We start from the raw sequence: 26,586 nt of genomic DNA, 5'->3' as shown, positions 1-26,586 counted from the left end.
CAATTGACTAGCCAAAACTTCTCTCCTAAGTAGTTCTGTTTATCAAAAGTTTACTTTTCTATGATATGTTATCTACATCCTTTGACTAATAGCATATCATACCATTGGATCTATCAAGTCTCATTTAATCATTTAATGATGTCTGCAGAATAGTTCATGCTAAATTAACCATACTGAAGATTTCATTGCATTTGATTGTGCAAAAATATTTGTCGGTCACATATCAACTATTTGCATTTATTAGGCAACAGATGTGTATACATGTATATACACGTGCATATATACATGGTATATACAAAATGCAGACAATAAAACCTAACCTTTGACATGTGTATCTGTAGTTCAATAGATAATCTTTCAATCTATTTTCACCACAAACAAGAACACTATTACTGATCACAACTGATCCATGCAATGATTTTGAAAGAAAGCATCTTGTCAATCGGGCATATGTACCTAAAACTGATTTCTACACCTAGATAGGCTTAACTTCTTAGTATAGAACTGTATAGTGTAATAGAAGTGAACTATAGGTAGGCCATCAATGCAATTTGTATCCAGTACAGTACAGACCTAATATGCTAACTGATAAGGAAACCAAACTAGTTTTCCAAGAAAACCTGTTGAACTTTGATTTCAAATTTGTACGATAAAAAAGATAATCTACAATGTGTATTAAAAAAAAAATAAAAAATAAAAGACTTAATAGCTTCTCTGCTGAGACGTCAACAGTTTTCTAGGATTAATTTATTTCGGATATAGATTTTTGAAAATATGACTTCATACCAAAGTTGAATTTGGTTTTGTTTCTTCGGTTTTAACTAATAGTCAGGGTAATCTGGGTCATTTAAAAGAGGTCGAGGAAGGTCAGAGTATAGGGTCAGGGTATAAACCATCAACAAGTGGTCAATACCTGGCAACTGCTCCACATGGAATTCAAACTCACAACCCACAAGCAGTAGTATTGCGGTAATGTGTTGGGAAATCTTTAACACTCAGTAACTGAGGTCCCAAAACTAAAGTTATATAAATCCCTGGACTATCTCATAGTAAAACTAGAGGCAACAGCTAGAAGACACAGGTACGATAATTGATTCTTTGATGTACATCAAAGTAATTGTATAATGGTACACTGTGGTTGGCTGTGTTGCTTTGAAGTTACATAGGTATCACTGTCTCTGTTATGTTCAAAGGAAGTCTCTGTACTGGCATGTGATTGGTCAGTTTTTTTTCTCCTCAACTCTTTTTTTTCTATGAGATAGTCCAAGGGTGGGTATTACTTCAGTGACAATAACCCATGTAGTATCGAGGAGGGTCTTATGAATGATCATTACAGTAAAATTCTAGTAAAAACACATATGATGTGTCAAATAGATATCTTTGATTGTCAGTGATAGTAACCCCTGGAATGTCAAGGATGACACAAGAAAAGCTTCTACATCAAAGACTAACAACAATAACATATGTTCATTTTTTAACAACATATCACCAACTTTTATTTACAGACCACTTAAATATAAATCATAATGGCTGGAGATTTCACAGGACCACAAAACACAATTGTAGACAATAACAAGTATGTGTGATTGTCAAAAGAACAAGAACAATGCTTTCTTATAATTCAGAAGTTTATCTATTTAATTTTCATTTGTTTTTTATACATGATTTTGCTAAAATTTAGCATCTAGTATGTACAGTACATATACATGGTATATTCAGTTTATATTTATGAATACAATAGACTGTTCTTTATCTGCTCAATGTCTCAAAACTTCATCAGATAATGGTTGCCAATCTTTTTAGCTGCTTTAATCCATATTTGCATAATACAGAGTTGTCTCCCCTTGTGAATAAGTATTGATTGTGACATCATGTAACTGTGTTTAGAAGTGCAACACATTTCACAGAGAACAGGATGATGTTCTAGTTCATAAAAGTATGACATCACAATCAACATAGACACTTGGGCTATACCCATCCCCAAGATCATTAGGTTTTGGCCAATGACAGATGATGTTACAAAAAGTAATGTCATTTTTGATTGGCTAAGCACAAATTTAAAAGTGTAAGACTGTTTCATGACACTGGGGCCTGGTGGCTAACTCTATTCATAATCATATTTCAAGACGGAACAAAACTGCTTGCAAGAATTCTGATGTAATTACACATTCGGTAATGTCTTTAATACTCATCAAAACAGTTAAATGATCACTTGATGAGTCGATGGAAACTCTATAGGTCTAGAGAAGCTGCTGTGTCAAAATGTATTTTCAGTCATTAATATCAGTTTGATTTATGACTAGGTTTCGTATCTATAATTTTTCCTGATGAAATAAGAATGGATCAATATTTAGAAAACTTTTCCATTGAAATGATTTTTTTTTATGTTTTTGCCATTGAGAATGGATAATACTCATTACCCAGGTATTTGAACAGTTGTTGAAGGACCATCTTTACTATGACATTTGACTAAAAGAGATTATAACGAAAATGCTTTCCCACTGGTCGATCAATGGATCACTTTCAAATCCAATAAAAATTTTATTTAAAGTATATATCATGACGGAGGGATTAAAAAATGATGAAATTATCTTGTAAATTAAGACCTATGAAAATTTACAATGCACACAGGAACCTACATTAACTAAAACTTTAATAACAGAGTGATCCTGTTTATATTTGAATTATTTTTTGTTGATTGTGAAAAAACAATCTGATTAAAATACAGATCCTTATTATCACTACGTTTGATATGAGGATCTGAGAACATCCCATTAGAGGTCACGTCAGGATGACCTTTGGAAATGGCCAATCAAATTGGCACTGCCAGAATCTTGACTGGGGACGAACTAGTTTGAAAAGGCTGTCCGAATTATTTTCGTGTGCGTAGTGGCACAACAATGCTCTTGTGTAGAACATGTATTAGATCTGGAGTACACATGGTTAAAGGTCATCCGAACGTGACCCCCAATGGGATATTGTCAGATCCTATATTGAACGGAGTGGTTATAAGGATCTGTATTTCAATCAGATTGGTGAAAAAAATTCATACCATAATCATGGACTCATTAAAATAAAATAAAATCTTTGCATGCTTATACTTATCATAAATCTTTCTTGTGAATATAAGATGTCTTATTATTTAAAATCACTGATAATAGACCAGATTGTGTGTATCTTTAGATATTCAAAATATTCTCATATAAAACTGTGTAATTACTAGCTATAAGTAGCTAGTACTCCATCATTCTCATATCTCATGATCAATAGATTCCTCTTCTCCAGAAACATCACTGGAATCGAAAGTAAGTAACGTTCTCATCGGAATCAACGATAGGTCATGTTATAATCACATATTCACATGTTATTGAGATGAATGTTGCTGCAGTCGGTCAGTTAATGCTAGGAAGGGTCACGGGCGTCTACTACAGAGGTCGGCACCTGTACCTGAAGTCCATCCATATCTTTGGTAATTACAACTTGACAACCCAGACGGGATCTGTGTGGGAAAAGATAATTCCATATGATCAAGATATATCAGCAAAGATTTATTCTTTGGTAAATAAACATAAATCTGCTTTATTCAAAAGTAAACAACTTAAATGATTATGATAAATCAAAGGAAATTATGTTTTTTGACCCAGAATCTTTTTGTCAAACATTAACCCACCAAATATATTGCACAGCAAATCGCAAACATCTGGTGCAGGTATACTTGAGTCTTATCACCATATGTCAAATGGGTTTAGTCATCCCCAGGAAAAGATGAATCGAAAAAATATTATCGTAGATAGGATGAAATCATTTTCCTTATAATAGCTATCATTTTGAGACAAAAATTACTCAATGCTCAAAAACTAATTAATACATTTTGAACAATTCAAGGCAATGAATTCAAAACTTCTAGATTATAAGATTAGAATACAGCTGATTTCAGGGATAAACAGTTGCAGAAAGTCATATTTGTTTTAAGTACAGGCCTAGCTACCTATTTTTTAAAACAGTTCATCATTTATCCTAGAAAAAATTATTTCAATGAAAAAGCTTATTTCTCACGTGTTTGTTAAGCCGTATGCCAGGTCCAGCATATCTAATTCCTCATCTGTTGGTTTTTCTGGAATCTTGTCATAATCCTCTTGCTTGAAGATTAAATGGCATGTGGAGCAAGCTAGGGTTCCCTCACAGGCACCTGTAGTCAGACCGTGTAAAGTCATACATTAACACAACGCCAATTAATAACAGCTGACAAGGGAAAATACATGTTCAATATCATAAATTTGACCAATGCGTAAATATTACATGATCTCTTAATTATGGCATTTAAGCTATATAAGAGGCTTAAAAATTTGATTCAGTAAAACGAGGCCAGGAACTTCCGGTTTCAATATCATTCATGACAATGATCACTTATGATAATGAGTTTTGGTTCAGATGTTGAGTTATTAAACCAGATTTTAAAGATTTCACAAATTTGACCTTGAAAAATGAAAATGGGTCAAGGTCATTAAGTGATTACCAATTCATTTTAGAAGTTTTCTTGCAATTGGTTATTGAGAAATTACCCATACATTTCTTCGGGAACTTCATGAATTGTCAATTCTCAACACAAACTGTGTGTTAACTATATAAAGAGTCTGAAAGCTTTCTTACTCTGATTAGTATATGTATATGTACTACAGCATGTAGTCTTATCAACATTATTACTGTACACATATAATGAACTATCAAATATATGTATGCCTGCATTGTGACATTCTTCAAAAATACCTATTTATATCAAAATTCAAGATTGCTAATTTCTTTATAAAAAATAACATATAATAATGACGTATACCCTGAACTTGCAAGTTAAACCAAGTGTGTTTGAGGCAAAGAACTACAATGGAAATCAGAATATATTTCCATCGGATGCTTTTTATATAACATATCTATTTGTGGGTAATTAAACTGGTTATAATATATGTACAAACTGAATTATCTACAAATTAAACCTGTTTAAATTCTTCTAAAAATTGAAAAAGGACACTAACCAAATCCATCTATATCTATATCATTGTCGATAATAATATCCAATAGGTTTTCCCCCACTGCAGCCGTCGTTGTGAGCTTTGATCCATCACTTTGGATAAAATGTACAGTTACCCTGAAAACATAAATTTGATAAATGAGTTTAGTGAAGATGTGTATACCTTCCAATTCCACATCGTTGTCTATCGCGGCTGTAAGAAAAGATTCACCAACTTCAACTGTGGCTTCTATCTCATCGCCGTCTCTGTCCACAAAGTACACTTGCACCCTGTATCACAAGGAGACACATATATAACACATTGTATCAGAGGCACATATTATATATACCCGGCCTGTATCATAAGGAGACACATTTATAACAACCTGTATCACAAGAAGACATGCACACATATATAAAACCCTCCATCACAAGAGGCCCAGAGGGCCTGTATCGCTCACCTGTTGTTTTTTTTTAGTAATTACCACAAAGACTCTGACAATTAGAAAAATTAGCAAAATTGACTCCCAAAGTTTAATTTTGAATCACAACCATACAATGATGCTATATTGATACCATACAAATATGCTATCCCATACATAGGTTCAGAGACAAAGTAATTTATATGAAAATAGTAGCCTAATTGACCTTTTTGACCCCGCATCTATTGCCGTCTTAGGCCCGGGGGGTCAGCCCTATCATTTGTACAATTTCAAATCCCAACCCTATAAGGATGCTACCATTGCATTATGAGCATAATCCCATGCTTAGTTGCAGAGAAGAAGTCATTTATATGGAAATAGCCAAATTGACCACTTTTGACCCCGCCCCTCAGGCTCCCGGGGGATCAGCCCCATCATTTGTACAATTTTGAATCCCCACCCTATAAGGATGCTACCATTGCATTATGAGTGCTGTCCCATGCTTGGTTTCAGAGAAGAAGTCATTTATATGGAAATAGCCAAATTGACCCCTTTTGACCCCGCCCCTCAGGCTCCCGGGGGATCAGCCCCATCATTTGTACAATTTTGAATCCCCACCCTATAAGGATGCTACCATTGCATTATGGGTGCTATCCCATGCTTGGTTTCAGAGAAGAAGTCGTTTATATGGAAATAGCCAAATTGACCCCTTTTGACCCCGCCCCTCAGGCCCCCAGGGGGGTCAGCCCTATCATTTGTACAATTTTGAATCCCCACCCTATAAGGATGCTACCATTGCATTATGAGTGCTATCTCATGCTTAGTTTCAGAGAAGAAGTCGTTTATATGGAAATAGCCAAATTGACCCCTTTTGACCCCGCCCCTCAGGCTCCCGGGGGATCAGCCCCATCATTTGTACAATTTTGAATCCCCACCCTATAAGGATGCTACCATTGCATTATGGGTGCTATCCCATGCTTGGTTTCAGAGAAGAAGTTGTTTATATGGCAATAGCCAAATTGACCCCTTTTGGCCCCACCACTCAGCCCCCTGCGGGGTCAGCCCCATGCATCATTTGTACAATTTTCAGTAGCCCATAATAAGGATACTACCAGTCAAATTTTGTTGAAATCCGACCAGCGGTTATGGAGAAGAAGTCGATTGTTGACGGACGACGGATGACGCACACCGGACGACGGACGCTGCGGTATCCCATAAGCTTACCTCGGTCCTTCGGACCAGGTGAGCTAACAAGAAAATACACATAACATCATGATCCAGCTGTATTACAATGAGACACATACACATTTACAACACCCTGTATCACAAGGGGACACATACAAATATGCAACACCCTGTATCACAATGCAAAGACTGTATGCAGATACAGAGGACTCCACATAATCGAATAACGGTTATTCGAATATTTCGGTTATTTGCATAAAATTATGCGGTCCCGATTTTTTCCTTCTTTATCTTTGTTTTTCAACTCCGTGTATTTGCATAGACTTTTACATGACCTCCGGTTATTTGAATAAAATATTTGGGAAATTCTAAAAATAAAATCGAATATTTTTCAATTTTGCAATATTTTTTTAGCGAAATTCGCCGATATATGTTTCAAGATACTTCGCTTTTACTAGAAATCATCCTAGTAACAGATTAACGTCATAGTATGGCTTGTTATTTTATGCATGAATCTGCAAAGGTATTCGACGCTGTTACGATTTACATCAGCAGCGGTTGATCATAACTTTAGTATATTCACTGACTCAAACATCTAATTAAAACATTTGCACTTTCAAATATGTTTATTTATTAACGTAACGTACCTTAGTTCGCGATCGGTTGGAGAAACCATGCTTCCTTACAACAATCGCCATTCATGAGTAGTCTCGTTCAACCAGAGTCTTGTTGACTACGACAGACATGTGCGTATCAAGCGTCTCGTTGAACGAGACATAAAAGCATGCAAAGTCGGCGTACAATGACTACCGCAAGTTTCGTACAGTATGTAAGCTTAGGATACAAAAGATACTTGCTACGTTAATTGTTTCATTGCTACTTGAATATGCATTAATTTCTGAAATGTTATCAAGCTATTCGCCGTATAGATCAACAATACAGGGAGAATTCTCAAAAGACATTTAGGTCGAGTGAACGCATGGCTTCATCACCTGCCGCCATTTTCGAATTCATATGCACATGTGTAAAAGCAACACTACTAGTTGATCGGCACTTTGAAGTTTAATCACGATCGTAAGTTCATTTTGCCAGGCAAATGTACGTAAATTTGTTTATTATTTAGGTTCAGAATTGTATACATAAATCCAATCCTGTTTAGTAGAATCTAACTGCATTTGATATTGATCGTTTAGCTGTTTCTCAAATATTCACGTGTCGATCTAACGTAAACAAGAATCTAATATTGGAATATTTTTTGTTATTAAATAATTAAAATCGATTTACAACTTCGAAAATAATTACTTGTGGTTCGTTTTAAGTGTAATTAATTTACATATTTATCAAGTAAACGAAACGATATCTATTTGCCTATTCACATACATATGTGTGGGGTCAAACGGAGGTGCAAAATGTCATCTCCGCCTATTCGAATACTCCGGTTATTTGCATATTTTCTTCTGGAAAATGACCTATGCAAATAAGCGGAATCCTCTGTACATACACATATACAACACTCTGTATCACAAGGAGACACATACACATATACAACACCCTGTATCACAAGGAGATACATACACATACAACACCATGTATCACAAGGAGACATATACACATATACAACACCCTGTATCACAAACAGACACATACACATATACAACACCCTATATCACAAACAGACACATACAAATATACAACACCCTATATCACAAGGAGATACATACAAATATACAACACCCTGTATCACAATGCAAGGCGATACATACACATAAACAACACCCTGTATCACAAACAGACACATACACATATACAACACTCTGTATCACAAGGAGACACATACACATATACAACACCCTGTATCACAAGGAGATACATACACATACAACACTCTGTATCACAAGGAGCCATATACACATATACAACACCCTGTATCACAAACAAACACAAAAAAAATAAAAGTCAACGTACGACTTTCCTCTTGTACATTCACCATTTCATGATGGCTCTTCAGGAATATGTTTATTTTTCAAAGAACAAATTAATGACGTCACAAATAGCGTGAAGTCACATGGTACACACGTTTACATAACAATGATATGAAGTTGCGCCATTTTCTATTATGGCCTATTGAGAGTTGGTTTTAATATTTAACACCAGTATCACACGGATACACATGACAAAACTCCTGTATCACAAGGTATCACATGCCTAACAACCTTTTCATACTCTCATTCAAAATATAACAGTATTTACATATACATGTACAAAAATATTTTAACACTGGATCCACCTGCAGTCAGTCGATCAACAACTGATGAGGACATACATATTTTGTCACTTGGATGATTGTTTTCAAGACGTTGTAGTTATATATATATAATAATTAGCACTCGCCCGATATACAATGTATTCACAGCAATATTACCGTCCCTTCTGGTTTCCTCTCATGGATTTCGTTCATTTTTTGATATTTTGATTTTAGGTATACCCTGATCACAAAAACCGCATAAAAATCATATGTCACCGGGTTAATTTTTCTTCCAGGGTTGCTTAAAGATATGTACAAATGACTTAATAATCCGGATTTTAAGGATTTTTAAATAAATAATATTTCCTCCCTGTAGCATCCCTTAACATATAAATAATATGCCTGTAACATGTTCATACCTTCAGTAGGTGATATAGAATTCATTACTATATCCAATAAGCTGGGTTTTCCACAATAAAACGAAATATCGTTATTTTAAAATTAAGTCCGGACCCAATTTTAGTGAAAAATTGCATAAAAATAGTAATGTTTTCTTTTTTTCTGAAAAAATGATCTCAGGAAAAATCGATTTTTTAGAATTTCCATGAAGACTGGCTTATTTGCAATACGAAAAGCCAATAAAAAGTATACCTCACCGCATTATTTTTCAAATTATGACCGATTTGCTTCCTACAACCCCTTAAATTTTGGTCTGAAAATGTTAAAAAAATAGGCGAATCTGTAGCACTTTTCAACGTTTTATGTTATTCATCTACCCTTGTTAGTTTTTACCGATTGGCACACCTTTATATTTATACACTTCAAGTAAACACTCGAAAAGGTTCTAGACGAAATACTTGCTCGAATGCCGATTTCAGAAGCGAGTTGTAATAGGTGGGTACGGAGAAATAAAATACGTTTGCCGGGATTCGGATAGCGACGTAACAAACGTATGACGTCACAGAAGGGACGGTCTACGTTAAGGGACAATTCAGTCTAATATAAGAGTACATTAAAATTTGTATATATATAGAAACAAACCAGTGTTAATGAAAGTAATTCAGATAAGTTGGTTTTACTGTGAATAACATTTTGTTCTTTATATTTATGATATATAAAATATTTATGATATATAAATATGTTGAAGTGAAATAAGATCACTGATCTATGACAAAATATACAGTATATATGTTAATTACCCGGTACGTGTACACACTACACAGTATATATGTAACTACTGCTATTATTAGCAAATCAAGAATATTGTAAGACTCTTTCATATGTACACATGGAGGATAGGGGTATTCCACCCGAGGGGTCAGAAAATGTGGTAAAACCCTAGGCTTGTCGAGGGTTTTACCACATTTTCTGACCCCGGAGGGTGGAATATCCCCTATCCTCCATGTGTATATAATGAAAGAGTCTTTTTCTCTCATATCATTACCAAATTTCCGTTAAAATGCCTGCCGGTCCATCAGTTTACTTCATTTTTTCCGATTTTTTCTTACATAATTTTATGCTAAAACAATAAGATATCCTTATAAAGCATAACCATTTTTGGCAAACTGAAAGTTTGCGAACAAAATAAGATCCTTTTGTTGTTTTTTATCTGGGTGAATGTATAATTCTCTGAAAAATATTTCGTGGCCTGACCGACTTTTTTCCTGTACCCGATCACATCGTACACGTTTGCGTACATCCGCGAAATATATAGCGCCAATATCCAAAACAAAAAACAATCAAAGAGAAAAGATTGATTTTGTGTGTTACATGTATTTCAGTTCTAACTACAACATTGTTGTCATTTTGAAGAAACGTAGCGGTAATTTTTACTGTTTTGTCACTTCAGTCAAAGCACTGCGTCATACGTGACGTCACGACTTTCGTCGGAATTCCATTCATATATTGGCGATCAAGGCTACTCCGAGTCGCTCTCGATCACCATGATCAGACGAAATTTTGATTTTGGAACCTGTTCTGTTGTATCAACATTTTTCACATTTGTTGATATGGGATCCAGCGAACATGATTTCGATACGAGTGTCCGACGTTTGTTGTGATACAGGATTGTATGTATTTAAACATGATTCTTGTTTAGAAGTGAAGCGGAGGACTGTTCTCGCTCAGATGGTAGGCTATCGTACGTTAACTATAATACCTGTGGTTTTCATGTTCGACAGCATGTTTGAAATCATAAATTTGTGTCTATCATTCTGAGTTCTATAATCATTTAGCGATTGTGTGTGTTGTCAGTAAGTTAACAGAAACATGCAGGCTACAGTACGGAACATGATAGTCGGTCATTTTTGGACTAAGGCCTAGCCGGGTGACGTGCCACAGGGGCACGCAACATATTCATTAATGATTACGCCTAGTAGATATACATGTACATCATATTCTAATAGGATACGATGCACACATGATCAAAATATTATATATATTAACAGCATTTACGTGCCCCTGTGCAACAGGTAGGCCTAGATGGCATATTTCAACAGTTGTCTCCATGTAAGACAAATTATTCCGTGCGTGAAATGCCACGTAAGATAGATTTATCTTACATAGCTATCTTACATGGACAAACTCTATATAACATAGCCTGATATGAGAGAAATATATTTCTCTTGAGCTCATATACATAGCTACAAGCTTATTATATATATAAGTGTAACATTGGTTTATCCTGTGCAATACTCGAGCTCAATATCTGTATCAACAATATGTAGACATACGTATGTATAACATAAATAAACAAATTCCAGTATATCAATGACAACGATTCTCCAATATAGACTTTAAATTTAAAACAAACGTTTTCCAGTGTTCATCTAGCAAGTTTTTATATATAGCATATTATATATCTGCATCTAGTACATTATATGTTGGTCGTTGTTGGGGCAAACTATTTCAGATATTCACTATTCATTTAATTTAATTCTTTAATTATTTAATTATTTAAAGAGGATTGCATACAGCCTACAAGCTACTAGATGCTCTCATCAAAATGAAACAAACAAACATTTATAATTAGCAGTGTGTGTGTGTATAAATATACATTTACAAAAAAATATTGACAAACATAAACAAACACACACACACACCGTCACACACCAATAGGAAAGGATGAGATATAGGATGTGAGAGAAAAGGGGGAGAGAAAGGGGGAATCGGGCATTCATCAGAATATGTTTGATTTTACGATGTACTCGAAAACGTGGTCAAATACGTATACATATATATAAGGCTTTGTTTAATTTTTCATAAAGGAATTCTGATCCAAATAAAAGTATTTGGACCAGGACAAGTGACAACAACTCTACAATAAGGGTAGGATTGACATTTGGAGTGATTTCATGACATACAGCATGGAGAATGTTTGAACATATATATTAGATTGTATTTTGGACAGAATAGGAGGAGGAAATGAATTTCATCTTCAGAAGAAGTAAGGCGCGCAGAAATCACAAAATTTGTTAATTATAGTTAAATAATAAGAGTGTCTAGGTTTGTTTAGTGCACCAAGTCCCATTCTAAGTCTGGTATGATTTATTTTACCTTTTCTGTGCCTGTAAGTAAATAAGGAGTAAACTATAGACTATGAGGTTGATATATTTGATAATGATCGAAAGTAAGATGTATGTATAAGTTTAAACTATAGACTATGAGATTGATATATTTGATAATGATCGAAAGTAAGATGTATGTTTAGAACTGCTTCTAAGTGATTCAGGCAAGTTGATCCAGTCTCTGATTGTTTTTGGAAAGAAAGATTCATGATAGAAAGATTTTCGAGAAAACATAGTTATTTTAAGAATAGAATAAGAATATAATTTTTTTTCTTGTGTAAATATCATCTAGTGTAATTGTTTAACTTGTAGGGTTTTGTTATAGTAGATGCATCTTACGGCATCTCTACTCGGAAATATATATAGCTAAATGTTCATTCAATATTGTGTACATGTATTTGGTAAATATATGATTAGATGTAGCTATTCCTAGCGATGTTTTTTCAGAAACTTAGGTTCATTACCGTAGCTATCAATGTATAGTTGTGTACGTACGATGTCCATCCTCACTTCGTTTTTCTAGGATAAGATATAAGGATCATTTATATTATATTCATCAGAATTAGTAATGTTGTCTAAAGTAAATATGACATACCTTTTATAAATAGAAGTTTCCATATAATAGTAATTTATTGTTGTACATTATTAGTCAGCGTCTGCTAGTTTGTAGATCGCCATCTTTGTTTTAACTTTCGGAACTCTCTGACTTTATTGTCTAAAGTAAGCGTAAGCATATCGCATGTAAAATCTAGAGAATTGTATATCCGGGTACTTTTATTTGTATCGCGCCTTTTGATTGGTCGATCAATAGTATAAATAGTTGGCACCCGCGAATATTCAAGGAGAGCGATTTTACTCCTCTCACGAGACGGTTGATCTCCACACTCCTCATACCAGCTTACGGATATACTTTTCCACAAGTATTATGAATTCAGCTGAAGAGGTAAAGAACTAATGATATAAATACTTGGGCGTTTTTGTAAAAGAACATCACCCATAATTTATACTATATTATATAGTAATATATATATAGGAGTACGGTTAAAACGGCCCCACTGCAATAACGGCCCCAGTTAAAACGGCCCCAGTCGAAACGGCCTCACTTTTATGTAGGCAGATATAAGACAAAGCTTATGACGGAACACATTGAGATTAATTAAAAGTAAATTTAAATAAAATGAACATGTTTTTGTCTATCTTATTAAAGATGGTTGGTTAGGTTAATACTGTATACCTACATATACAAGTAAATGATGTTTCAAATGATGATTTTTTTTTACGTTCACGATCTCTAGCAGCGTTTGATAGATCTAATATTCAAGTAAGAAATCAATTTGAAATGTCTTCAAAATACTTTTAGTATTGATTTCTCGTCGATTCATGTATGGTTGAGACGAAGATATTGTTGAAAAGGGAAGTGCTAGCATTTAACTGGGAAATTACTTGTACTTGTTTAGTAGGAGTTTTTGATATTTTGACAAACGGAAAATATTGAGAATGCAGTTAAAGTAATAAATATATTCAAATCTTTAATTATTGCAAATTTTTTCAATATGTTCAGTGTGTTCATTATATATACATTTGTCTTCTAAATGTTCACTGTAAAATATGTGGTAAGTTTTGCTTGTAACATTATCTTACAAAACGAATTACATGTAGCTCACATATCAGTATCTAAGAAATTACAAGAAATAGATTATCTTTCTCATTAATTAAATAGAAAACGTCCAAATGATAGTATGTGAAACATTTTGTTAAACTATTAGAAATCAAATGTACATGTGTCAAAAATTTAGTGAATTTGAGCAACTTGTTTGTTCTTAGTTATGAAAGACGTTAAAATAAGTTTTAATTATGTGAATTATGATTACATGCACTGAAATTTCGAAGAGAACGGCTTGAGTTTTACATACCAACAGAATGTATGAGGCAGAATTGAATTGTATCCTTTATATACAGACATGTATTGATTTACTAATATTCATGATTTGATTTGTTCTTTCCCGTACAGTTTACCGTAATTTTGTGGGATATCAGCGCCTTTACAATTACACCGTATACACTATATAATTACCATATAATGTAATTAGGTATACACTGACCACGGCTAATTCATCTTGTGGTGACAACTGTCAATCATAACTTGTTATGGGTTCAGATTCTCTATTTGCTTTTGGTTTACAGTGACGATATACGCCACACTCACACAACTTTGATAAAAACATACATTCTTCATAAAATTGAAATGTATTGTAGTAGAGAAAAGAGAGCACAAAACTTGGTCTTAATCTTAATTACAGTAATGTTCTTTTCTAGGGCTAATGAAATATAGTTTCAAAGATTATTTTATTCTTTTATATTTTGTGCATTAAGTAATTGAGCATTAAGTAATTGAACCAACTTAAACATGTTGGAATATCGGACAAAAAAAAATGGTTTTCTAATATGAAATCTTCATACACTTTGCACTTTTAAGGAAATAAAATTCACCCTCACTATCGTTATTGCAAAATGCAATATTCTCCTTTCTCTTCTCCTTTCTATATATATTTACACCTTATGCAGATAACCGAGATGTATGCAATAATAAGATGTTTGTATGAAGTTAATTCGAAAGTATTTCCAGCAAAAGCCATCTGTATTAATGTTTTTGTTTTTTTACCGAGGCTATGGAAAAATAAAATTAAAGCTTTCGAATGAAATATGATTGTGTCTATGACCCACAGTCCGTTCTTAGTCTCCGTGATAAACACGTATATTTCATTGACTATATTAAAAGACTAAATGTACATCGCTAGAACCGTGACCAATTTCACGGCTATTTGCGTCCAATCATAGGTATTTAGCACGCTGATAAGTCAAAGACTATCAGCGTGCTAAATACCTATGGTCCAATTTGATCATTCGTTGATCTAATAATAAAATATCAGAAACAAAAGTATCCATAATTTAACATTTATTCTGCCAAAGAAATGTTTTACAGAGGTGTATTATTTACAATATAGTGTTGTTAGAATAAATAGTTTCCAATTTGAAAAAAATACGTTGTACAAAAGAAAGAACAAAACACAGCAAGAAAACCTATCAAAGATATTAAACAATTTCACTGTAACAAGCATTGTAGAATATTTAGGCATAAATTCTACATGTATAATGAAATGATTAGTTACAAATTAGTGCCGTCAAGGATTTATATGTCTCATATACGTCCTTGGTGCCGTGTTTCGTATTTTTCTATCATTATAATGTACAAGACAATATATAAATTCTTATAAATAAAATAAACAAAATCAACGCTGAATATAAGCTGAAATAAACATGTGTTCCTTTTTTTAAACATTTCTTGTAACGGGGCCGTTTTGACTGGGGCCGTTATTGCAGTGGGGCCGTTCTGACTGGGGCCGTTTTAACAGTGGGGCCGTTTTAACTGGGATTCATATATATATATATCTATCTATCTATCTCCCGTCTCCAATATTCGCCAATATCCGCCATACTTAGTATTTTTTTTTATAATAGAGTAATAATGAACATTTATAAATGATAAACCTAGTTATTGGTGCTCTCGTGTAGTTTAATAAGTTTTTAACACAATTTCTTTGATATTATCAGTATTAGGCTAAATTGTCAATAATCGCCGATAATCGCCGATAATCGCTAACATTCGCCAATATCTCCAATAGCTTCCGGCTGGAATATGTTGTTGTGGCGAAGGTGATTTTTGGAGAGAATTTATATACGAAAATGTTGTAAGATATTGATGTGAATGTTAAAGTTTATGAATGTGTTGTACCATTAAATATCATAAATTGTAATTTATTTATGAGTTTGAGTTATTATTGTCTACCAAAGAAAGTAACCAATAAGTGCCAAAAGCCGAGACCAGACGAACTCAATAGACGTTAGCGACTGAATAATAGACAGCGACGTTACAATGGTGGCAGCGGTGGGATAGGTAAATAAATACTTATCCTTTATATACTTGAATTAACTTCAAGTGAAAAGAAAATATATATCTTTATTTATATCTGGTATTGGTGGCGTATTTGGTTTTTGGTACAACAATACATTCATAAACATAAAACATGGACGATTCAAACATCGTCAGTTTTAGAGTGTTAAGTACAACATCAGAATGTGATGAAAACGAAAATGGCTTAGTTGAGCTACATGAGAGAGACCAAGTAACTTTTACAGAAAATAATAGTTCTGGAGACGGGAACGAAATTCGCAATGCTATTGAAAATCACATGAGTATGTTCAATTCTGAAATACAGAAAAGTCTAAGTTCTGTCCAAGAACAAATGCAAAAATACTTTGTAGAGTTTGATAGTAAACTTGATAATTTGCAAAGTCAAATTTCCAATACGCAAGTTAAAGGTGTAAATTCTGAAACTGAACCGGAGACAGTGACTTCTTTTATACGGTCAAATAACATGTTAGGTCAGAGACATTCCAGTAGCACTCCTCACCGCTCCGATATTGATATCACTGAGAGTGGTCAAAGACCCTTGCCAGTGGCTTCCTCTAGTCGGAACGATGATGAGTTTTGTACAAATAACCCCTTCCCGTCGAATGGATTTCCTCAAAGATCTAACTCTAGAAACAATAGTGGTAGAATGAAACCCCATACATATGACGGATTGGATGATTTAGATGAATATCTAACTCAGTTTAACATTGTGTCTGAAATAAATCAGTGGAGTTACGAAACAAAATCGTTATACTTAGCTGGTAGTCTAGTTGGAGGTGCTAGGGCTCTTTTGAATGAAATGGATTATAGACAAAGGCGAGATTGCAGAAGTCTTGTCGAAGCACTAAGCAACAGATATGGTTCAGAGAATAGGGCCGAGATTTTTCGTTCTAATCTCCAAAGTAAAACTAGGGAGAAAAATGAGACGATACCCGAGTTAGCTCAGTCTGTAAAAAACGCTTACGAGGAAAGCATATCCAAATGCTTCCTCTGATATGATAGAACTCCTGGCTTTGGATTTCTTCATAGACGCGTTAACTGACACAGACATAAGATTGCGACTTAGGGAAGTTGGTCCAAAAACAATCGGCGATGCTGAGAGAATAGCTGTTAGACTTGAAGCTCACAGGGTTGCCGACAAAACAAGAGGTAAACACTCTGTAAGAGCTTTGGATGTCAATCCTAAGTCATGTAATCTAGATGAAAAACTAGATAAGCTCAATGAACAACTGTCTTCTTTATCAAAGGAGGTTAAAAACATAAAGAAACAGAAAGGTTCGCAAGGGCATAGGGATAAAAATACAGACTCTGCGAAGAATGGTCATACCAGTACAAACAAATCAAACTGGAATCCCGGTAGACAAAGTGCAAACAATGGAAATAGAAACAATGTTAGGTACAACAACCAACATACAAATAATCAGGGAAACTTCCAACGGTCGGGTTTGAGGACCGAAACTCACCAGAATCACCAAGGTCCGAGATCAAATTAAGTGCAAGTGTTTCAGATACAGACGGTGGTTTATTTGTTTTAGCACAAATAGCCGATACCCCAGTATCTATGTTAGTTGACACAGGTTCAAGTGTTACAATATTGAAAAAGAGTATTTTGGAGTCGTGGCCTCTTTCACAGAGACCAAAAATAACACCAGTTAACATGACCCTAGTAACAGCGACTGGGGATTCATCAGCTTTTTATGGTAAAATGAACATTGATATTGAAATGGGTGGAAAGTTGTTTAACCAAGATGTTTTATTGGCGGACATCAGCAGTGATGCCATTCTTGGTATTGATTTCTTAAATACCCATCAATGTGACATTATCATGAGCAAGAAGTGTATCAATGTGAATGGGGAAAGGATACATTGTTTTGTTAAAGATGAGACAGTCTCTTCATCCTGTTGTAGAATAGCTGTAACGGAGAATGTTATAATTCCTCCTGAAACAGAAGTTATAGTGCCAGGGAAAGCTATAGACTTAATCCAAGATACTATTGGATTGTGTGAACCACATCAACCTTTTATAGAAAAGAGTGGTCTTTTAGTGGCTAAATCCTTAGTCGATTTAAATCGAGGGAAAATACCAATCAGAGTGGCTAACCTCAGTAAAGTTCCCTTTACAATGTATAAAAATACAGTTGCTGCTACTTACGAAGCAGTTAAAATTCCAATGGTAGAAAATGTTAACAGTGTCAAATCGAGTAAGGGATGTTCCAATCAAGAAGATATCCCCGATCACCTGAAAGACATGTTTGAAAAGACAGCAGCAAATCTGTCTTCAAAACAAAAGCTCAAGTTGAAGGAAGTGTTTCTGAAACATACAGCACTATTTCCAAATTCCCAGGATGATCTTGGCTGTACTCACCTAGTGGAACATACAATCGATACAGGGCAAGCGAAACCAATAAGACAACAGCCTTATCGAATTCCACTTGCAAAGCGTCTTTGTGCAGAATCTGAAATCAAAGACATGGCAAAGAACGGAATTATAGAACCTTCAAATAGTCCGTGGAGTAGTCCCATTATCATGGTGAACAAGCCTGATGGCTCAGTGAGGTTCTGTTGCGATTTTCGCAAGCTCAATGATTGTACCATTAAAGACAGTCAACCTTTGCCGAGGATTGATGACACTTTAGATGCGTTATCAGGATCAGCTTGGTTTAGTACGCTTGATCTTAAGTCAGGGTTTTGGCAAGTAGGAGTAGCAGAAAAAGATCGTCCAAAAACTGCCTTTTCTATTCAAGGCAGCGGGCTTTGGCAATTTAAAGTCATGCCTTTTGGACTTTGCAATGCTCCTGCTACATTTGAGAGATTGATGGAAAGGGTTCTTCATGGGTTAACGTGGAACATTTGTCTAGTTTACTTAGATGACATCATTGTCTTTTCCAAGACATTTGACGAACACATGGATCGTCTAGATCAAGTTTTAACTAGAATAAAAGAGGCAAATTTGAAGTTGTCTCAAAAGAAATGTTCATTCCTCAAACAAACCGTCTCATTTTTAGGTCATACCATAAGTGGAGAAGGTGTTTCCACTGAACCTAAAAAGATTGACGATGTCAACAACTGGCCTACCCCAAGAAATGTTAAAGAAGTAAGAGGTTTCCTGGGACTGTGCTCTTACTATAGAAAATTTGTGCATGGTTTTTCAAACATAGCAAAGCCTCTGCATAAATTGACAGAAAAGGGTGAAATCTTTGTTTGGACAAAAGAATGCGACGAAGCTTTCAGGCAGCTCAAACAATCTTTGACTAGTGCACCAATCCTGTCATATCCTACCTCAAATGATATGTTTATACTTGATACAGACGCAAGTAATGTTGGGATGGGGGCAGTACTTTCACAAGTTCAAAATGGTCAAGAGAAAGTAATTTCTTACTACAGTAAGTGTTTCTCAAAAGCGGAACGAAGATATTGCGTGACCAGACGTGAATTGTTGGCAGTGATCAGTTCTATTAAGAACTTTCATCACTACTTGTATGGACGTCACTTTCTAGTTCGAAGTGATCATGGAGCCTTAAGATGGCTCACGAACTTCAAGAAGCCTGAAGCACAAATGGCAAGATGGCTTGAAATTCTAGCTACATATGACTATGAAATACAGCACCGAGCTGGCAGAGTCCACTCGAATGCTGATGCAATGTCACGTAGACCATGTGTCAATGACGAATGCACTTACTGCTCAAGAGCAGAATTACGTTACTCTGATAGTAAGGCAGATATAGACCAGTGTTTTCCAAAACGAACAATTGATTCATTGGCCACTGGACAAACGGACTCTCAAGAGGATGAAATTCTTGACGATGCAAGCCATAAACCGGCTTCAGTTAAAGATTCCATTCATAGAAGTGACTACACTTTTGTTACCCAAGTGGATGATGGAAACCAGTTACGCGAAGTCATTGCTTGCGGGAATGAATCAACTGCGAGTGATTCCGTTGATATGAATCAGGAGAGTCTTGAAGACAGTATAAAGAAAGAGAGTAAACGTGTCTTTTCAGTCAACGTCTCTAATGAAACAAGTGGTATAGGCCTACGGACGAATGCAACTGTCCGCACTTGTAGAGACCTACGTAGCAATAGCAAGAAAGTAACCAAGTGTGAGGAGACAGTAGAAATGGATAGAGCTTATCTCACCAAAATTCAAATTGAAGATCCTACTATAGGACTTCTGAGAATTTGGAAGCAGGAGAAGACGATCCCTGTTTGGTCAGAGATCGCTCATCAGTCAGTAGAACTCAAATATTATTGGAATCGTTTGGATTCTTTAATATTGGTAGATGACATATTGTATAGGAAATGGGAAAGTGACAATGGAAAGGAAACTCAACTTCATGTGGTAGCACCTAAATCATTGATTCCAATAATTATGCAAGAGTTGCATGACAGTCCTTCGGGAGGACACCTTGGAATCAAGAAAACACTTCACAAAGTGCGACAACGTTTCTTCTGGTTCTGTTTACGAAGAGATGTAGAAAAGTGGTGTAAGGAATGTGATATTTGTGGATCTCGGAAAGGGCCGAGGAAATATCCAAAAGCTGCTATGTTACAGTACAATGTCGGAGCACCTCTTGAGAGGATTGCTCTTGATATCATGGGTCCATTACCTCGTAGTAATAATGGAAACAAATATATCTTAGTGATATCAGATTATTTTACAAAATGGCTAACAGCCATACCCGTAAGAAATCAAGAAGCACATACTATAGCAAACAAGGTTGTGGAAAAGTTCATATCGGTGTTTGGTGTCCCATTACAGATCCATTCGGATCAAGGTACAAACTTTGAGTCTTTACTATTTAAGGAAATGTGTCAGATACTTGGTTCAGAAAAGACGCGTACGACTCCCATGCATCCTCAATCTGATGGTTTAGTGGAACGGGCAAATCGAACATTACAAAACATGATTGCATCATTTGTTTCAAGTAGCCAAAAAGATTGGGACAAGCATTTACCTGTTCTTACTATGGCTTACAATTCTGCAATTCACCAGAGTACTGGATATTCACCAAGTGCATTAATGTTTGGCAGAGAGATAAACATGCCAATAGATCTGATACTTGGAAATCCAGACTCGAATCAATTTCATGCAACTGATTTTGGTTACGACTTGCAACAGAAGTTGTCGACAGTTCATGATTTTGCTCGTAAGAACATAGCTAAAGCAAGTGACATACAGAAGAGAAAATACGATCATAAAGCATATCAAAGTTCATACTCCAAAGGTGATTTGGTATGGCTATATGCACCTCAGTGTAAACCACAGAGAAGTCCTAAGTTGTCTCTTCCATGGGTGGGTCCATTCACTGTAACAAAGAAACTAAATGAGGTGATTTATAGAATTCAGTTAAACACCAAGTCAAAACCAAAAGTGGTACATCATGATAGATTGAAACCGTATCAGGGAAGTCGCACTGTCTCTCGGAACAGATCAGCCTCTGAAAACAGAAAATAAGAAATAGAAATTAAACAGTTGATAAACATGTGCATGAATCTTGCCAGGTCACGATAAATAACAAATGTTATTATTTCTTGCAGTACACCTGTGCAATTTGCATGAACATCAAGTTTGAAAAGATGTGCCGAGCTGTCCGCCACGTACAGGAGAAGCATTCGAACTTTTCCTATCAGTGTTTAAAGTGCCTGTCATTATTCAGCCGAAGAAATTACAAACATGGTTGCAAGGACGTATCCAGATTGGATCTTGAAATGATTAGCCCAAGCGGAGAGCGCGGTGAAGCGGCTTTACGTCTCTTTCGTTTGTGGAAGGCCAAAGACCAAGCCAAACTAATCTTGAGCACCGGAGGAGCGCCGACCAAATGCGACTCTGAGTTATCACTTGATGAGTTTCGGGTCCCGGAGACTTTATTACCTTTACCTGCTACGCCACAGAAGTCTACAAAAACACCATCGGATGACCTAAGCGATATATCAGAAGTGGAATTGGAGGACTGTCCTGAAAACACAACATCTAAAGAGAAATCTCCGTCCAAGAAGAAGAAAGTCAACAGAAGGAGGAAAGTGTACAAATCGAAGTCTGTGTGCTCCAGTAGTTCATCTTCCTCATCATCCTCATCTTCCTCATCTTCCTCCAGCTCCAGTGAGGATGAGCCTCAGCCTGAGCCTGAAACTGAGGTTACAAGGGCCACAAAGAGAAAAGTCTCATTTCGGGATGAGGATGTAGTGGAATCCGTCCCCTGTAAGTCTTTGAGTGATCCTTCTGAAAAGGAAAGAGTATCGGAAGTGCAGCTCCTACTGAAGACACTGCAAGAGGGAAGAGTGATACTTAATGTTGGCGGACGACTCTTTGAGACCAGCAAAATGACCCTGAGAGCGGACACTAACTCCATATTTGCAGAATTGTTCGCAGAAGGTAGCATCTTTGAACCCTACAGCAAGGACACATATTTTATAGATAGGGATCCATCCCACTTCCGATTCATCCTCAACTATCTTCGTAACGGTGTTGTTTGCGACCTGAGGACACTGCCATCAGATTCTAGATATCTTTATGAACTGTACTACGAGGCCCGGTATTACAAGTTAGAGGGACTACAAACGGCCATCACTATGAAACTGAGCCAACCCAACCTAATTGGACCAGGATTCCAAAAGGAAGCCCAGTTTTTGTCTTAGGGGAAGTGCGCGAGTTGAGACATTCCAAAATAATTTTTACGCGAGTGAACATTAGAAGTGCGCGAGTTGAGACATTCCAAAATAATTTTTACGCGAGTGAACCTTAGGATAGACGTGAAAAATCGAAGTGCGCGAGTTGAGACATTCCAGAATAATTTAACGCGGGAGTAAACGCAAGATGAAGATGACATTTCATTACAAAACTATATATGTATTTCATATTTTGAAAATATAATAATTCTTTTGGAGACCAAAATTTTATGAAGAGGGGGGCAATGTAATGCCGTTCATTGTGTAAATATCATCTAGTGTAATTGTTTAACTTGTAGGGTTTTGTTATAGTAGATGCATCTTACGGCATCTCTACTCGGAAAATATATAGCTAAATGTTCATTCAATATTGTGTACATGTATTTGGTAAATATATGATTAGATGTAGCTATTCCTAGCGATGTTTTTTCAGAAACTTAGGTTCATTACCGTAGCTATCAATGTATAGTTGTGTACGTACGATGTCCATCCTCACTTCGTTTTTCTAGGATAAGATATAAGGATCATTTATATTATATTCATCAGAATTAGTAATGTTGTCTAAAGTAAATATGACATACCTTTTATAAATAGAAGTTTCCATATAATAGTAATTTATTGTTGTACATTATTAGTCAGCGTCTGCTAGTTTGTAGATCGCCATCTTTGTTTTAACTTTCGGAACTCTCTGACTTTATTGTCTAAAGTAAGCGTAAGCATATCGCATGTAAAATCTAGAGAATTGTATATCCGGGTACTTTTATTTGTATCGCGCCTTTTGATTGGTCGATCAATAGTATAAATAGTTGGCACCCGCGAATATTCAAGGAGAGCGATTTTACTCCTCTCACGAGACGGTTGATCTCCACACTCCTCATACCAGCTTACGGATATACTTTTCCACAAGTATTATGAATTCAGCTGAAGAGGTAAAGAACTAATGATATAAATACTTGGGCGTTTTTGTAAAAGAACATCACCCATAATTTATACTATATTATATAGTATATATATATATATATATATCTATCTATCTATCTCCCGTCTCCAATATTCGCCAATATCCGCCATACTTAGTATTTTTTTTATAATAGAGTAATAATGAACATTTATAAATGATAAACCTAGTTATTGGTGCTCTCGTGTAGTTTAATAAGTTTTTAACACAATTTCTTTGATATTATCAGTATTAGGCTAAATTGTCAATAATCGCCAATAATCGCCGATAATCGCCAACATTCGCCAATATCTCCAATAGCTTCCGGCTGGAATATGTTGTTGTGGCGAAGGTGATTTTTGGAGAGAATTTATATACGAAAATGTTGTAAGATATTGATGTGAATGTTAAAGTTTATGAATGTGTTGTACCATTAAATATCATAAATTGTAATTTATTTATGAGTTTGAGTTATTATTGTCTACCAAAGAAAGTAACCAATAAGTGCCAAAAGCCGAGACCAGACGAACTCAATAGACGTTAGCGACTGAATAATAGACAGCGACGTTACAGAATATAATTTTTTTTCTTCATTCTAAATTGCAATGTTTCTTATATCACAATGAACATTATCTAATGATTGCCTTGGTAGCCCTGATCGCTATAGATTCTATAGGCCTAATATAATACGCTGGCAGGAATCATCAGACGCATCAAACGTATGTGAGCTATAAAGCTAACTGTTGTGTGACAACTAATTTCAATTTGGAGTTAATTTGATTCCGGCTGGGTCACACAGTGGCACAGAGTTAACGTTGTTTAAATTTCCTCCACCATATATATAGACAATGACAAGTCTTAATGCATTATTGGGGGTCTGGGTGTATATAGTAGTCTAATACTTAAAGTTAGTAAATTGTTTTTTTGTGTGTGTTTAATTCAATTGCATTTGTGCATGTTTAATTTGCATAAATTTGTATCAATAGTGTTAATTGTTAGACTGTTCCATAGACACTATGGAGCATATTTGACCTCTTTGTATCATCATATAGGTGGGTGCCCTAAGGCCTATCCTACATAGGCCTATACATATAGCATAATCTTTAATCTTAGTTACTGTGTATCTGTATATATATCCCAAAACTGGTAATCTTGCAGCGGGTGAGAATGTGGAATGCAAATACCACCGACATATTGTTATGTAGATTACATCAGCCATTAATCTCTTGATGCACTATATTTATCATTTTCTATATATTTTATCAAAACCCGAGCCTCTGTGATTAGGTTATTAGCCCAACCTGTAGGCCCTACAAGGTTATGTAACAAAATTTAAACTGAAAATAGGCTGGAAACATGCACCAATATTTCTATTACAAAGGTTACATGGAAACGCTAAACTTTCAACAAGATCTGTATAGTTCATAGTTTTTAAATGTTTCAGAAGTTTAAACATTAAATAATGAACCTAAAATAGATGGCAAAAAGACTTTACCAGCTGTCAACGACAGATGTCAAATATTTAATATCGTTCGGTCAAAAGTATAAACTCACATTTCTTTCTTCGGTTTTGGCACTGTAGATGAGAATCTGAGTCTGCTTGCAGAATTCCTGTATTGTGTCTTTCGAATTAACACTGGAACTGTACAGGGATTCACTCGATTAACACATGAGGCAAACTTTGGAATCAAAAACCTCAAGCTACCGGCTCTGCAAGCCATTTTCTCATGTGTGATACTGGTTGTTACAAATTGCGGAACATCTGGTGCCCGAATAAATACGGAAAGAATATGCGTGGGCTCATGTACAAGCCAATGAATTCACGGAAGAGTTTTTACTTTAAATAAATTTTGATTCAGGATTAAAATGCAAATTTATTCTCCTTTTTTTCCAGAACATAATTCACAATAATATATACGGGGAGCCTAAGCTGAGTCCGTATTAATATTATTAGTGTGTTTTCCCTTTTGATACATATGTAACTGTTAGGCGTATTTTCTAGGCCAAAAAAGGTTTTAATACAAAAAGGCAGGTTACGCTGACTACGGAGAGCCGTACGTGAGCTAACTCATCTTATGAATTATTTTATTTATTTACAGTATTTATTTCAGGGTTTTATGTGCGCTTTACCACGACTCTTCCAGCATAGGAGACCTATATATTTCCAGAATGAACGAAAAAAAAAGTTAGGCCAACGTTAACAATTCACATATAATCATTATAACGATTTATCGGTCACATTAAAATAAATTCTATCTTTCCTTCAGAGCTCGCAACTGGATATTTACTGCGATTTACCAGGTGTTCGTTGTCAATCATAAATTTTACACACCAGCGTATACTTTTTTTGCAATCCAGGAAATCCAGAAAGTCGACCGTATCCTACAAGTTACCTGGATGTTTTGTACCTGTCGTGTATATGTTTAACCAATAATTTATAGATAACTTCCTTATCTGAACCCTTTATAGAAATATTTGACCTCACCTTTTTATTATCCACAATAAACAATAACAATTAGCATTTTTATGCAAGATCAAAGTGAGACGTGACTTAAATATCTCATAAAAATACTAATCACTCGCAAAC

At 35.3% G+C, this 26,586-nt stretch overlaps 1 protein-coding gene across 2 annotated transcripts; it reads right to left on the bottom strand.

The window, feature by feature from the left end:
* Positions 1 to 3,067: 3,067 nt before the first annotated feature.
* On the bottom strand, positions 3,068 to 25,749 carry LOC138324370 (adrenodoxin-like). Of its 2 annotated transcripts, none has more exons than XM_069269451.1 (4): positions 25,554 to 25,749; positions 5,190 to 5,296; positions 4,057 to 4,189; positions 3,068 to 3,499 (listed from the first exon to the last, which is right to left on the bottom strand). In XM_069269451.1, exons 1-4 carry the CDS (start codon positions 25,718 to 25,720, stop codon positions 3,403 to 3,405), a joined length of 504 nt encoding a protein of 167 aa, XP_069125552.1. In that variant the 5' UTR covers positions 25,721 to 25,749; the 3' UTR covers positions 3,068 to 3,402. The 2 variants fall into 2 exon arrangements, with proteins under 2 accessions (XP_069125552.1, XP_069125547.1); XM_069269446.1 differs by lacking the exon at positions 5,190 to 5,296 and adding an exon at positions 5,031 to 5,143.
* Between the last annotated feature and the right edge of the window lie 837 nt (positions 25,750 to 26,586).

Source organism: Argopecten irradians, chromosome 1, assembly GCF_041381155.1.
Source record: "Argopecten irradians isolate NY chromosome 1, Ai_NY, whole genome shotgun sequence".
Taxonomy (NCBI): Eukaryota; Metazoa; Mollusca; class Bivalvia; order Pectinida; family Pectinidae; genus Argopecten; species Argopecten irradians.
This window is presented reverse-complemented; position numbering and strand designations above follow the sequence as displayed.

What these genes read in the sequence shown, in the direction of transcription:
- LOC138324370 (XM_069269446.1), bottom strand. Translation starts at nt 25,720, where the DNA reads ATGGCTTGCAGAGCCGGTAGCTTGAGGTTTTTGATTCCAAAGTTTGCC. An exon ending in TATAGATATAGATGGATTTG is followed by an intron (nt 4,190 to 5,030) that starts GTTAGTGTCCTT and finishes GTCTGACTACAG; the next exon opens with GTGCCTGTGAGGGAACCCTA. An exon ending in GCATACGGCTTAACAAACAC is followed by an intron (nt 3,500 to 4,056) that starts GTGAGAAATAAG and finishes TTTCCCACACAG; the next exon opens with ATCCCGTCTGGGTTGTCAAG.